Source organism: Mustelus asterias, chromosome 8 (assembly GCF_964213995.1).
Source record: "Mustelus asterias chromosome 8, sMusAst1.hap1.1, whole genome shotgun sequence".
NCBI lineage: Eukaryota > Metazoa > Chordata > Chondrichthyes > Carcharhiniformes > Triakidae > Mustelus > Mustelus asterias.
This window is the reverse complement of record NC_135808.1, coordinates 43945971-43961855: the sequence shown is the minus strand read 5'-3', so window position 1 is coordinate 43961855 and position 15885 is coordinate 43945971. Positions and strand designations below refer to the sequence as shown.

The 15885-nt window shown below is 43.6% G+C and overlaps 1 protein-coding gene across 5 annotated transcripts in view; it reads right to left on the bottom strand.

Moving 5' to 3' along the window:
* The window catches only part of LOC144497120 (protein phosphatase 1 regulatory subunit 1C-like), a 92413-nt gene that overhangs the window by 43470 nt on the left and 33058 nt on the right, over positions 1-15885 (bottom strand). For all 5 annotated transcript variants that reach the window (XM_078217912.1, XM_078217911.1, XM_078217910.1 and 2 more), the window contains exons 3-4: positions 8271-8302; positions 845-908 (exon numbers count right to left, since the gene is read on the bottom strand). In XM_078217912.1, coding sequence (XP_078074038.1) covers positions 845-908; positions 8271-8302 — 96 coding nt within the window. The remainder of the gene's footprint in view (positions 1-844; positions 909-8270; positions 8303-15885) is intronic.

Below are 15885 nucleotides of genomic sequence, written 5' to 3'. Positions count from 1 at the left end.
AGGTTGATTGGCCAAGCTAAATTGCCCCTTAGTGTCCCAGGATGCGTAGATTCGAGGGATTAGCAGGTAACTATGAGAGTTAGAGGGATTAGCAGGTAAATATGTAGGGATATGAGATAGGGCCTGGGTGGGATTGTTGTCGGTGCAGACTCGATGGGCCGAATGGCCTCTTTCTGCACTGTAGGGGTTCTATGGTTCTATGAAGCCCGTTCACCCACAAAAACTTCATTTCCATCCACAAACCTCGTTCACCCCAGAAAAAGAATATTCACGCACCCCCAAAAATATGTTACATCCATTCTCCATCTTCATTCCAAGACACCGCTTTCACATTCCCAAAAACATCTTCAGGCCCCCACAATCCTCCCCCACACCCAAAGAAAACCTTACATTCCCACAATCCAACTGCACACAGCAGGAAACAATATAACAGTTCCAGAAAACTACACACACAAAGCACAGCGCACACACACGCACATACACGAACAATCTGCGCCTGCCCCAAACCCTTTAAAGCCACAAAATCACAGTGGCACTTCAAACTGCACGCAACTAAATGCCCTTTACAAACCCACAAACTACATAACATGTAAATTTCCACACTCCTCCTAATGTCGTTATCATCACCCAAGTTTCATTAACACAGTCTTCACAACATAGCACCAATATTCCCATTATCACAAAGCCTGTTAGCACCCCAAGAAAGTGTTTCTCAGCATCTAAAGTTGTTTCAAACTTCCATTCCAAAACTTCAGTGTGTAAAGTAAAGATTAAGATTCTGTTTGTAATGGAACTTTTTGACAGTGCTGTGTCCTGTTGGAACCCTGGTCCTGTTCTCACATACCTGTCACAGTCGCGGTTAGAGGGAAGCTCCTTCGTTTTTCTTTATGGGAGAGCATTTTGGAGACCTGGAAGAAAGGAGGAAACCATTGTGTTTGGGAAATTCAAATCAGAATGCCGATAGCCAGAATATAATCTCGCAGGTTGAACAATCATTTGGAATTGCTCTGAAGAGATCTAAATTCAGAATCTCAGTTTGCCAGCTGCCTTCGAAATCACATTGTCTATCAGAAGATATGGCTGACTACTGGAGTTCCTCTCCACCACCACAGAGGGATGGCCTATCTTCCCTTTTGATTAGCCCAATTCGGTAGGTGAAATTTGTAGCCTGATAGCAGAATGGGGACGATTACACTGAATGGATGTACACAATGAATGATGTCCGGCAACTGGAGCAGCGCTTTCTGAGTACTTCATGTTCTTGGTTCCCACGTTAACATTCTATACATTGTTCAGCGAGCTGACAACATATTGAGTCACCTCCAAAGCAGAGTCTGACATAATGGAAAAGTAAAACAAAAACAGTGAACGCTGGAAATGGGAAAGGCAGTAAGCAAAGCTATCGAACGCAATCGCTGGAGCAGCTGGAGTGTTGAGGAGAAAATATGATTTTGTTCAGTCTCAAGGACGATTAGAAACAGATGAATATGAAATAAGATGCATATATCCACACTGATTGGCGGTGACACACAAATAAACACACAAACAAAAGAACCCACGTACGCACATGTACACAAAGACAAACACGCACGCATAAAAGCCCATGCACACACATACTCACACACACGCACTCAGATACACACAGCCCCACAGACGCACACACATGCACACAATGTAACATTAATGTTTGCTGTTATTGCAAGGCGTGTGGGAAAGAAGTAGGAAATATTTACTGCAGATTCCATGAGCCTTGGTGTATAAGTTGTGCGGTTTTTGTCTCCTGATTAGGAACAATGAAATGCGTTAGGAGCAGCAAAGTTTCACTTGAATCGTCTCTGGGGTGAATACTTTATGAAGAAATGTTGAGCAATTTTGCGCCTATGGATGTGGTATACTTAGATTATCAGAATAAATTAACAAGGTGCGACATAAACTGTTGTGACACAAAATCAGAGCTCATGATATACGAGGTAACATATTGGCAATGATAGAGCATTGCTTAGATACCACGACGAAGAGGGACTGCATAACATGGGCCATTTCTGGATAGGTATGATATAACAAGTCGAGTTCCACAGTTGTCAGTGCTGGAGCCTTAACTCTTTAATGTTCATATCAATGACCTGGATGAGGGGACTGAACGTATGATTTATAAATTTGCTGATGATGCAAATATCCGTTGGAAAGCGAGTTACAAAGAGGACATAAGGAGTTCTAAAGTGCTTTCCATTGACTAAGTTAATGGGATAGGGATGGAGATTGCCAAACTGCGGGAAAATGTGAATGCCACATTGGCAAGAAAAAAATCTGTGAAAGATTGCAGTACTCTGCGGTAGTAAGGAATTTAGGAACTGAAACACAGAAATGCTCATTTACAGGCATAGTAGGTGAGTAGGAAGGCACATTGAGTGCTCTTGTGTTTGTCAAGGGAAACAAAATATAAGTGTATGGCTGTTTTGCTACATTTTTATCGTGTAATGGTGAGACCACATCCATAGTGCTGTGCAGAATTATGGTTTCCTTCTTCATGTAAGTGGATGATTATATTTGAAGCAGTTCAACCGAACGGTTCATGTGGACAGATTCCTGGCACGAGCGATTGGTCCAATAAGGAAAAACTGGATAGCTTGCGGCTGTATCCATTGAAATTTCGGAGAATGATGTGTAACCTTATTGAAACATACACGATCCCAAGGCACATTTACATGATGTCCGCTGAAAGGACGTTTCCACTTTTAGGAAAGAGTAGAACCGGGAATATCATTGAAGACCGTGTTGAGGGATTGTTGTTTTTTTTCCCTCAGAGAGATAAGAGTGTGAAAAATTCACATTCCAGGAGAGCAGCCGAGACATTATAATTGGATACGTTTAGGGCAAATTCAGATAGCTTCTTGATAGACAAGGGAGTCAATAAGTATAGTGGGTAATAATGCAAGAAGAGTTGTGACAACAATGGAATCATCCAACAATTTTAATATAACGTATCAGGCACAAAGGGCAGAATGGCCTTCAGCTGCTCCTAATTTGCATATTATTATGATAGGGAATTGGATCTTCTCCTATATGATTTAAGAGGAAGGGAAGTTTATCAAAACATTCATGTTTGTAAGGGGATTTAATAGGTTGGATACCAGGAATGTATTTCTTCTTGAGGAGAAGACAAGAACCAAGAGACTGAATTTAAAATAATACTATAGAAACATAGAAATGATACAGCACAGAAGGGGTCCATTTGGCCCATCATGCCCATGCTGACCCAAAGACACCCAGCTGCCCTTTGTAAACCTATCTTCCTGAACACGGCCCATAGCGCTGCAGCATGCAGCACTTAAGGGGTAGATCCATGTACTTTTTAAATGAGTTTAGGGTCTCTCCCTCCAGCACCAAGTCAGGGAATGAATTCCAGACACCCACCACCCTCTGCATAATAGTAACCTTTTGTCCCTTCTAATCCTTCTGCCACTTAGCTTGAATCTATGACCCCTTTTTTCACCCTGGGAAACAGGTTCCACTTGTCTAATCTATTTCCACACCATCTATCATGTCTCCCCTCAGCCTTCTCTGTTCCAAGAAAAACAGTCCCATCCTCTCAAATTTCTCCTTGTAGCTACAATTCTCGAGCCCTGGCAACATTCTAGTAAATCTTCTCCACACTTTCTCCAAAGCAATTGCGTTCTTTCTTTAATGTGGTGACCAGAACTGCACACAGCACTCCAGTTGTGATGTCAACAGATTCTTATACAGTTCCATCATTATATCCCTACTTCTGTATCCTAAACCTCTTGCAATGAAGCAGAACATTCCATATTCCTTCTTTACAACCTGATCTATTTGTACAGCTACTTTTAGGGACCTGTGCACTTGCACGCTAAGACATCTCACTTCATCTACACCTCAATATTTTCCCATTTATTGTGTTTTCCCTTTTACCTCCCTAAGTGCAGTACCTCACCTTTATCAGTTTTGAACTCCATCTGGCACTAACCTGCCAAGGATTGTAAGAAAAGGGAGAACCAGCCGTGGATAACGAAGGAAATAAAGGAGAGTATTAAAATAAAAACAGCTGCGTACAGAGTGGCCAAAAATAGTGGAGAAACAAGTGATTGGGAAAAATTTAAGAAACAACAAAGAGAGACTAAGAAAGCGATAAAGAAAGGAAGGATAGACTATGAAGCTAGGCTAGCAATTAATATAAAAAATGATAGTAAAAGTTTTTATAAATATATAAAAAGGAATAGAGTGGCTAGAGTGAATGTTGGACCCTTGGAGGACGAGAGGGGGGAGTTAATAGTGGGAAATGAGGATATGGCTGAGTCTTTAAATAAGTTTTTTGTGTCGGTCTTCACGGTGGAGGACACAAATAGTTTGCCAAATATTAACGATAGAGGGTTGGCAGCAGGAGAAATACTTAATACGATTAATGTTACCAGAGAGGCAGTGCTGGGTAGACTAATGGGACTGAAGGTGGACAAGTCCCCGGGTCCGGATGGAATGCATCCCAGGGTATTGAAAGAAATGTCAGAGGTAATAGTGGATGCGTTAGTGATTATTTATCAAAACTCGTTGCATTCTGGGGTAGTGCCGGTTGATTGGAAAACGGCTAATGTTACGCCGCTGTTTAAAAAAGGAAGGAGACAAAAGGCGGGTAACTATAGGCCGGTCAGCTTAACGTCTGTAGTAGGGAAAATGCTGGAATCCATTATTAAGGAGGAGATAGCAGGGCATCTGGATAGAAATGGTTCGATCAATCAGACGCAGCATGGATTCATGAGGGGAAAGTCGTGCTTGACGAACATGTTGGATTTTTATGAAGATGTGACTAGGGCGGTTGATGGAGGAGAACCGGTGGATGCGGTGTTTTTGGATTTCCAAAAGGCGTTTGATAAGGTGCCCCATAAAAGGCTGCTGAAGAAGATTAGGGCACACGGAGTTGGGGGTAGTGTGTTAAAGTGGATTGGGGACTGGCTATCCGACAGGAAGCAAAGAGTCGGAATAAATGGGTGTTTTTCCGGTTGGAGGAAGGTAACTAGTGGCGTGCCGCAGGGATCGGTACTCGGGCCGCAACTGTTTACCATTTATATAGATGATCTGGAGGAGGGGACGGAGTGTAGGGTAACGAAGTTTGCAGACGACACAAAGATAAGTGGAAAAGTGAATCGTGTGGAGGACGGAGAAGATCTGCAGAGAGATTTGGACAGGCTGAGTGAGTGGGCGAGGATATGGCAAATGGAGTATAACGTTGAGAAATGCGAGGTTATACACTTTGGAGGAAATAATAACAAATGGGATTACTATCTCAATGGAAACAAATTAAAACATGCTACCGTGCAAAGGGACCTGGGGGTCCTTGTGCATGAGACGCAAAAGCCCAGTCTGCAGGTACAACAGGTGATCAAGAAGGCAAATGGGATGTTGGCCTATATTGCGAGGGGGATAGAATATAAAAGCAGGGATGTCTTGATGCACCTGTACAGGGCATTGGTGAGGCCGCAGCTGGAATACTGTGTGCAGTATTGGTCCCCTTATATGAGGAAGGATATATTGGCATTGGAGGGAGTGCAGAGAAGGTTCACCAGGTTGATACCGGAGATGAGGGGTTTGGATTATGAGGAGAGGCTGAGGAGATTGGGTTTGTACTCGTTGGAGTTTAGAAGGATGAGGGGGGATCTTATGGAGACTTATAAGATAATGCGGGGGCTGGATAGGGTGGAGGCGGAGAGATTCTTTCCACTTAGTAAGGAAGTTAAAACTAGAGGACACAGCCTCAAAATAAAGGGGGGTCGGTTTAAGACAGAGTTGAGGAGGAACTTCTTCTCCCAGAGGGTGGTGAATCTCTGGAATTCTCTGCCCACTGAGGTGGTGGAGGCTACCTCGCTGAATATGTTTAAAGCGCGGATGGATGGATTCCTGATCGGTAAGGGAATTAAGGGTTATGGGGATCAGGCGGGTAAGTGGTACTGATCCACGTCAGATCAGCCATGATCTTATTGAATGGCGGGGCAGGCTCGAGGGGCTAGATGGCCTACTCCTGCTCCTATTTCTTATGTTCTTATGTTCTTATGTTCTTATTACACCAAATAACCTATATCATTTTGGAACTTACAGCTATCCTCTACACCATTCAGTTAATGGTCATTTTTCTAACATCTGCAAATTTCCCAATTGTGCCCTCACTTCACCCCCACCCCCTCCCACCCCAAGATCATGTCCAAATTCTTCATATAGGGAACAAAATGCAGGATCCAGACTCTGAGCCCTGTGGAATACCGGTTGAAACAGCTTTCCATTCGCAAGGGCAGCCATTGAACATAAAACTGTGTGTCTTGTTACTACGCCAACTTTGGATCCAATTGGCTACATTTCCCTGTATCCCATGGACATTTGCTTTTTTGACAAGTCTGCCATGTGGGACCTCCTCAAATCTCTTACTAAAATCCATATGGACAACATCCTCTGCACTACACTCATCCTTGTCACTTTCTCAAGTAATTCAAACAACTTTTAATGCATGATATTCCCTTAACAAAGGCATACTGACTATCCCTGACTAGTGCATGCCTTTCAGATCTCTCAGGATTCATTCTAACTATTTGCCCAACACCAAAGTAAGGCTAATTGGCATATAATTGTTTGGCATTTCCTTCGTACCGTTTTTAAATGACAGACCACATTCACATTCTTCTGGTATCTCCCAAGTGTCTATTGAAGTTTTGAAAATAATCCTCTGTTATTTCCTCCAGGACCTCATTCAACATCCTAGGCAACAACCCATCCGGCCCTGTTGACTTATCCAATTTCAAGGATTCCAAATCCTCGAACACTTCCTCTCTCCTTATGATTATTTTATCCAATACTTCACACTGCTCCTCTTGGATTAGTATATGCACATCATCCCTTTCCTTTGTGAAACCGAGACAAAGGGAGGAATTTTACCGGCAAGTCCACCCGAGATTTGTGTGATCCCATCTTAGGCCAATGGAGAATGCTGTTCTCCGAGCCTTGCCCACCCCTGGAATCGGGGCCTGATAGGTCCCTTGCTTTCCTTAACTGTAATGTTGCTCTTCATATACTGGTAAAACATCTTTGGATTTCCTTAATCTTGCATGCTAATTTTTTTTCATGCCCTCTCTTTTATTTCACTTGATCCCTGTGCATTCTATTCTCTTCTAGGCTATCTGCAGTATTGAGACTTTTTTGACTATCAGAAGCTTTCTTTTTCTCTTTACACTTAACCCCATATTTACTGATGAAGGCCAGCATGCCAAAAGCCTTCTTCACTACCTGTGACTCCATCTTTAGAGAACCGTGCACCTGAAATCTAAGGTCCCTCTGCTCCACGATACACCCGAAGGTCCTACCATTCACCATGAAAGTCCTACCTTGATTTGACTTTCCAAAATGCAACACCTCACACTCATCTGTATTGAACTCCATTTGCCAGTTCTCGGCCCACTTCCCCAGCTGATCAAGATCCTGCTGCAATTTTTGCTAACCTTTCTCACTGTCTACAATACCACCTACGTTAGTGTCACCTGCAAACTTACTGATCTTGCCTTGTAAATTCTCATCCAAATCGAAGTGCAAACAGAATATGCACTCACAATCATACGCAGATTTTAGCAAGGGATTCAGACTCAGAAACTAATTGCACTGAGGTCCACAGACTAAAACAAAGATCACAGCGACACTGAACGCTCACGCAGATTGACTCGCATTTACATTGTTCATTATGCGAGCACCCACACAATGAATGCAGTAAAGGGTTCAAGTAGCACGTCTTGTGCATTACTGATATTGTCATTACTTCTGAACAGGAAGCACTTTGTTCAAAATCTGCGTCGGGACCTGAAGGTCAAGTTTCACAACGTGACCGAACAGGGTAATTATCAACAAGCAAACCTTTCCAGTACCTCACGTGCATGCGTTAAAGCAGGGAAGCTCTAGTTTAGCATGAATCTCCGCAGGTTTGTTGCAAACTATTGGAATATTTCTCAATGTATAAACATTGACCAATGCATGATCAATAACGCCCTACACGAATGGCACTGCATGCATAGAGATCATAATAAGAGATGCTCAAAAGATGGTCAAAAGAAAGATCCTGCTTAACAACTGCTTTCAGTGAACTTACAGATTAATCACACTCACTCTGACCTCAATGAGAGATTCATACTCACGATGACCACCCAAAGGGTTTTACACTCACAGATGGAAAACATAATTCGGTTGTAGTCCTTGTAAATGGTCACTGCAGAATGGAGTTGTCTTACCTGTGCTTGACAGACTGTGACATTCTTTTCATCTGTCAGAGAAGAAGAAAGTCAATGAATTTCCTGCAGTTAACGTAATCTAATATGAAATTTATTTAAATTACACATGTAGATATCGATGTTGAAGTGTATATGAGTGTGTGTGTGTGTTTGCATTGCCTGACAGAAATATAGATAGAGGAGAAGAGAGAGAGATGGGTGGCAGGGGAATGGGGGTGGGGAAGCATATATTGAATGGTTTCTCCATACTAATTCTACCTTCCCACAGAAGTAGGCATGCAGTGAAAGAAAAACTAGTTCCTAGAAAGAGGCAATAGGGTAGCATTAGATGGTAGTATCAGTTAGCTGGCTTTTATGCACTGCAAGGAGTCTAACAACACCAGGTTAAAGTCCAACAGGTTTATTTGGTAGCAAACGTCACTAGCTTTCGGAGCGCTGCTCCTTCGTCAGGTAAGTGGGAGATCTGCTCATACACAGCAAACAGGGCATATAAAGACACAAACTCAATTTACAGAATAATGAATAATGATTGGAATGCGAGTCTTTACAGCTAATCAAGTCTTAAGGTACAGACAATGTGAGTGGAGAGCGCATTGGCACAGGTTAAAGAGATGTGCATTGTCTCCAGACAGGACAGCCAGTGAGACTTTGCAAGTCCAGGCAAGTTGTGGGGGTTACAGATAGTGTGACATGAACCCAAGATCCCGGTTGAGGCCATCAATATTTATGCACTGCGCCAGGAACCTTCCTTCCTAATTGTTAACATTCCGTGATTCTATGTATGTTTCCCTACCGAATTCCATTACAAAGCCACAGACTCCATCCTTCACTCCAGAGCTGCCTGAGGCTGAATTAGGTGTTTTGCGACTTTGTTGACATATGGTCATTTTGCTGGGACATCAAGCACATTAACTCACTACCTAAGCACTGTGAAAGAGAGTGCATGCCAATAGGTGATAGGGAAACCAAGTTTTCAGTCATCACACTGGGTCAGCTAAAAATTTAAGGAGTTATTGCAGATTACTGCAAAATCGATAGAGTTAGCTGGGGTTGGGTGGCTATTGAGGAGTTTGTAGCTTTAATATTAATTCATTGGGTCATTGTGGCATTCACTGGATTGCAGTGGGATTGGAGTGTAAATTGGCTACTATGGAGTAAGGAATTACTCTTTGCTCAGGGGGGACTGTTGATTGAGATTCTAAATGTGTGCAGAAATTTCCTTTTTTGTGGGGATTTGTGTGTATTTAAAGGTTTAACATAAGAAAAAGATTACTGTTGGGTCACAGTGATACTTTTTCTTTCAGAGACATGTGAGTGGTAGTGTTATCTGGATGAATGGAGTTCCGGTGGCTTTAGAAGGTTTGTGTATTCCTGGACTCTGTGTGGTGGGTGGATGTCTTGGTAAGTTTTTGACTGTTAGGTCTGCAGTACTGTGCAGTCAGGTTTGACTGTGGACTTGGGTTTTAACGTGAGTCAGGTGCTTCATCTGAATTTAGAGTTTACCATGGGTTCAGAGGGGTGACTGTGGGATAAGGCACTTGATTCCATATATGTTTGCAGTGACCCCTGTGCCGTTAAATTTTATTGTGGGTTTCGGGTTACCATTAGTCAGCTGGGTTATTGTGGGATTGATGCGTTTACTGTGGTGCTGTAGGCTTAACTTTCTGCTCGGACTCTAGTGCAGGATCAGGTGGGATTATACTGATGTTTGGATAATTACTTATACTCTGTCAATTTCCAACAAACTGTGGTGTGGGGACATAACTCGTGTTGCAAAAGCACCCCATGATTCTTGAAAAATTAATTGACCGCAAACTGCTCTCAAACTTCCCACAAACTTTCCCCACTTTCACACCAGTAGAATGCTCACGCAACATCCAAATAATTTTAGCAACATGCCCAAGTCAGGAATGTGTGTATCACTCAGATACATTATCTGACATTCCACAATTTGGAGGGAAAAAAAAATACTTGGAAGCTATTTCCTACAGCAGAGGAAATGCTGCCTGGCAGTAGCTGCCTGTTGAGTGACAATAAGAGTGGCATGTGAATAGTACTGGGTGACTACTAGTAACTTGTGTCTGTAGCCATATATGAAGGGGAAGAGTATTCCATCATATTTGTGATGTATTCTTTGCAGGTGGTGTACACACTTTGTGGAGTCAGAACGTGAGCTACTTGCAGGAGAACACCAACCTGCCATCCAACTGCGGCAGGGATAGGACATTCCTGATTTGATCATTTCTGTATCTGCTGAATGGTGTTGTCAAAAACATTTCTGGTTGAGGATTGTTTTAGGATTGAAAAGTGGCAGAACAATTGTATATACCCACAACCTTATGTCCCAACCAATTCTATCTCTATCAAACTAGGGATCTACTCTGCTTCATGCGATGAATGTGCCTTATTAAAAATAATGGTTAACCTGCTGCAGCTACAGTATAGGATCATCTGCCTGTCGAACAGTGGAATAAATAAGTGATAGCCAGGGCTAAGCGACCACACAGCAAACCGATCAGATTTGAGCTCTGGAGCCATACAAATGCTGTAGCAGGTCAAAAGCTGGGAATTCGGCAACAATAAACTCACTCCCTAACTCAACAAATCCTGAGCGCAAACTGTGGGATGATTATGTAATGCATTTATCTATGCTTAGGCAAGCATAGATAAATGCATTACATAATCATCCCACAGTTTGCATCAGAGAAGCTACAGCTGCACTCAAGAACACCAACACCATCCAGAACAAAGCAGCTCGCTAAATTGTACCAAATACACCACCTTCAACTTGAAGTCCCTCCACCACAAATGAACAGTGGCAGCAGTGTGCACCACTTAAAAGATGCATTGCAGCAAATCACCAAGGCTCATTCAATAGCATCGTCCACACCTGCGCCCTTTACCTACAAGAATTCAAGTGCCACAGATGGCTGGGGACACCAACACCTGCAAGTTCTTCTCCAAGTATGTGGGCGTTCATTCAGTAACTCTGGGTCAAAATCCTGGAACTGCCCCTCGATAAATGACTCTACATGCACCTGCACTACATGTATCACAACTATTTAAGAAGGGGGTCACCACCATCTTGTCAAGAACTATTACAGATGAGCTAAAAAATTTAAATCAAACCACTCATGCCCACTTCCTGTGGAAGTATAAGATTATATAAACTTTAGCATGAGTGCGGGTGGCATATGTGGAGGTGTAAAGAACAGAGAACTTTCCTGACAGTTGCTAGCGATGTTCAAAATCATGAGGAGGTTGGACAGAGAAGATAGGGTGAAACTGCGCTCGCTCATCAAAATGATCAAGAACGTGGGGTAACAGATTTAAAGTGAATTATAAAAGATGTTATTGTGATGTGATCAAAATCTTTCTTTCACACTGCGAGTGATTATGGTTTGGAATACAATGCCTGGAATTGTGGTTGACGCAGGTCCAACAAACAAAGAACAAAGTGGCATTTAAGGGGGCATTAGATGATTGTTTTTATAGAGACAGTATAAAGGGCACTGGGAAAAGGCAGGCGAATGGTACTATGCAGTGATGCTTGTTTGGAGAGGCGATGCAAACACGATGGGCCAAATGGCCTCCTTTGGCACCGCAATGATTATATGCTTCTGTATATCAAGGATAAGAAGGACAGAGTGCTGTGACCTGAGTACAAGGGAGACGTTACATATTTAACTTCATAACAGTAAAATATACTATCAATAAAAATAAACACCATTGAACCAATTACATCAGGTCCTTGGAGTGTCAGTCTCTCCAACCTCGGACACAGACATATCTCTATTATAGATGGCTAACGATGGATTGGTGAGGCTGGAGTTGTTCTCCATCGGGAAAAGAAATTTCAAAGAAGCTTTCATAGTGGTGTCGAATACCATGGCAGAGTCGATGTGAGACGTCCCAATGGTGGATCAATTGAGACTCGGAGGGAACGGATTTAATGCGAATGACAGAAGAATCAAAGTTAATAAATCAGCATTTTATCACACAAAGAAAATTACAGCACATGAACAGGCCCTTCAGCCCTCCAAGCCTGCACCGACCATCTGCCCGACTTAACTAAAACCCTCTACCTTTCGGGGGACCCTATCCCTCTATTCCCATCCTATTCATGTATTTGTCAAGACGCCCCTTAAAAGTCACTACCGTATCCGCTTCCACTACCTTCCCCGGCAACGAGTTCCAGGCACCCACTACTGTCTGTGTAAAAAAATCTGCCTCGTACATCTCCTTTAAACCTTGCCCCTCACACCTTAAACCTGTACCCCCTAGTAATTGACTCTTCCACCCTGGGAAAAAGCTTCTGATATCCACTCTGTCCATGCCTCTCATAATCTTGTAAACTTCTATCAGGTCGCCCCTCAACCTCCGTCGCCCCAGTGAGAACAAACCGAGTTTCTCCAATCTCTCCTCATAGCTAATGCCCTCCATACCAGGCAACATCCTGGTAAATCTTTTCTGTACCCTCTCTAAAGCCTCCACAGCATTGAACACTATATTCCAAGTGCGGCCTAACTAAGGTTCGATAAAGCTGCAACATGACTTGCTAATTTTTAAACACAATGCCCCAGCCGATGAAGGCAAGCATGCCGTATGCCTTCTTGACAACCTTCTCCACCTGCATTGCCACTTTCAGTGACCTGTGTACCTGTACACCCAGATCCCTTTGCTATCAATACTCTTAAGGGTTCTGGCATTTACTGTATATTTCCTATCTGTATTAGACTTTCCAAAATGCATTACCTCACATTTGTCCGGATTAAACTCCATCTGCCATCCCTCCTCCCAAGTCTCCAACTGATCTATATCCTGCTGTATCCTTTGATGGTCCTCATCGCTATCCGCAAATCCACTAACCTTTGTGTCGTCCGCAAACTTACTAATCAAACCAGTTACATTTTCCTCCAAATCATTTATGTATATTACAAACAGCAAAGGTCCCAGCACTGATCCCTGAGGAACGCCACTTGTCACAGCCCTCCATTCAGAAACACACCCTTTCACTGTCATCTTTGACTGAGTCAGTTTTGTATCCACACGTTATGTGTGATTAGCATCTAGAATGATAGTAAGTTTCAGGTAAATTCAAAATCTAACTTTAGAAAGGTCCCAGCTGATTATCTGCATTAAATTAAATTAGAGCCAACATTGAAAATTCATAGGCCGGTGTCCATGTTGGGAGCCTTTGGAAAAATAAATCAGGCACAACGGAATGGATTACCTCAAAGAACAAAGAACAATTGCACGGTAGCACAGTGGTTAGCACTGCTGCTTCACAGCTCCAGGGACCTAGGTTCGATTCCCGGCTTGGGTCACTGTCTGTGTGGAGTTTGCACATTCTCCTCGTGTCTGCGTGGGTTTCCTCCGGGTGCTCCGGTTTCCTCCCACAGTCCAAAGATGTGCGGGTTAGGTTGATAGGCCATGCTAAAATTGCCCTTAGCGTCCTGAGATGCGTAGGTTAGAGGGATTAGTGGGTAAATATGTAGGGATATGGGGGTAGGGCCTGGGTGGGATTGTGGTCGGCGCAGACTCGATGGGCCGAATGGCCTCTTTCTGTGCTGTAGGGTTTCTATAATTTCTATGAATACAGCACAGGAACAGGCCCTTCGGCCCTCCAAGCCCGTGCCGCTCCCTGGTCCAAACTAGACCATTCTTTTGTATCCCTCCATTCCCACTCCGTTAATGTGGCTATCTAGATAAGTCTTAAACGTTCCCAGTGTGTCCGCCTCCACCACCTTGCCTGGCAGCGCATTCCAGGCCCCCACCACCCTCTGTGTAAAATATGTCCTTCTGATATCTGTGTTAAACCTCCCCCCTTCACCTTGAACCTATGACCCCTCGTGAACGTCACCACCGACCTGGGGAAAAGCTTCCCACCGTTCACCCTATCTATGCCTTTCATAATTTTATACACCTCTATTAAGTCTCCCCTCATCCTCCGTCTTTCCAGGGAGAACAACCCCAGTTTACCCAATCTCTCCTCATAACTAAGCCCCTCCATACCAGGCAACATCCTGGTAAACCTCCTCTGTACTCTCTCCAAAGCCTCCACGTCCTTCTGGTAGTGTGGCAACCAGAACTGGATGCAGTATTCCAAATGCCGCCGAACCAACGTTCTATACATCTGCAACATCAGACCCCAACTTTTATACTCTATGCCCCGTCCTATAAAGGCAAGCATGCTAGATGCCTTCTTCACCACCTTCTCCACCTGTGACGTCACCTTCAAGGATCTGTGGACTTGCACACCCATGTCCCTCTGCGTATCTACACCCTTTAAATCTGCCATTTGTCGTATAGCTCCTCCCTACATTATTTCTACCAAAATGCATCACTTCACATTTATCAGGATTGAACTCCATCTGCCATTTCTTTGCCCAAATTTCCAGCCTATCTATATCCTTCTGTAGCTTCTGACAATGCTCCTCACTATCTGCAAGTCCTGCCAATTTTGTGTCGTCCGCAAACTTACTGATCACCCCAGTTACACCTTCTTCCAGATCATTTATATAAATCACAAATAGCAGAGGTCCCAATACAGAGCCCTACGGAACACTAGTCACAGGCCTCCAGCCGGAAAAAGACCCTTCCACTACCACCCTCTGTCTTCTGTGACCAAGCCAGTTCTCCACCCATCTAACCACCTCCCCCTTTATCCCATGAGATCCAACCTTTTTCACTAGCCTACCATGAGGGACTTTGTCAAACGCTTTACTAAAGTCCATATAGACGACATCCACGGCTCTTCCCTCGTCAACCATTCTGGTCACTTCTTCAAAACCTCCACCAGCTTAGTGAGGCATGACCTCCCTCTCACAAAAACCATGCTGACTATCGTTAATGAGTTTATTCCTTTCTAAATGCGCATACATCCTATCTCTAAGAATCTTCTCCAACAACTTCTCCACCACGGACGTCAAGTTCACCGGTCTATAATTTCCCGGGTTATCCTTCCTACCCTTCTTAAATAACGGGACCACATTAGCTATCCTCCAATCCTCTGGGACCTCACCTGCGTCCAGTGACGAGACAAAGATTTGCGTCAGAGGCCCAGCGATTTCATCTCTCGTCTCCCTGAGCAGCCTTGGATAGATTCCATCAGGCCCTGGGGATTTGTCAGTCTTTATATTCTCTAACAAACCTAACACTTCCTCCCTTGTAATGGAGATTTTCTCCAACGGTTCAACACTCCCCTCCGAGACACTCCCAGTCAACACATCCCTCTGCTTTGTGAATACCGACGCAAAGTGTCCATTTAGGATCTCCCCTACTTCTTTGGGCTCCAAGCATAATTCCCCACTTCTGTCCCTGAGAGGTCCGATTTTTTCTCTGACAACTCTTTTGTTCCTAACGTATGAATAAAATGCCTTGGGATTCTCCTTAATCCTGTCTGCTAAGGACATTTCGTGACCCCTTTTTGCCCTTCTAATTCCCCGTTTGTGTTCTTTCCTACTTTCTTTGTATTCCTCCAGAGCTCCCTCCGTTTTTAGCTGCCTGGACCTAACGTACGCCTCTCTTTTCTTTTTGACCAGTCCCTCAATTTCCCTGGTTATCCACGGTTCTCGAATCCTACCCTTCCTATCCTTCTTTTTTACAGGCACAT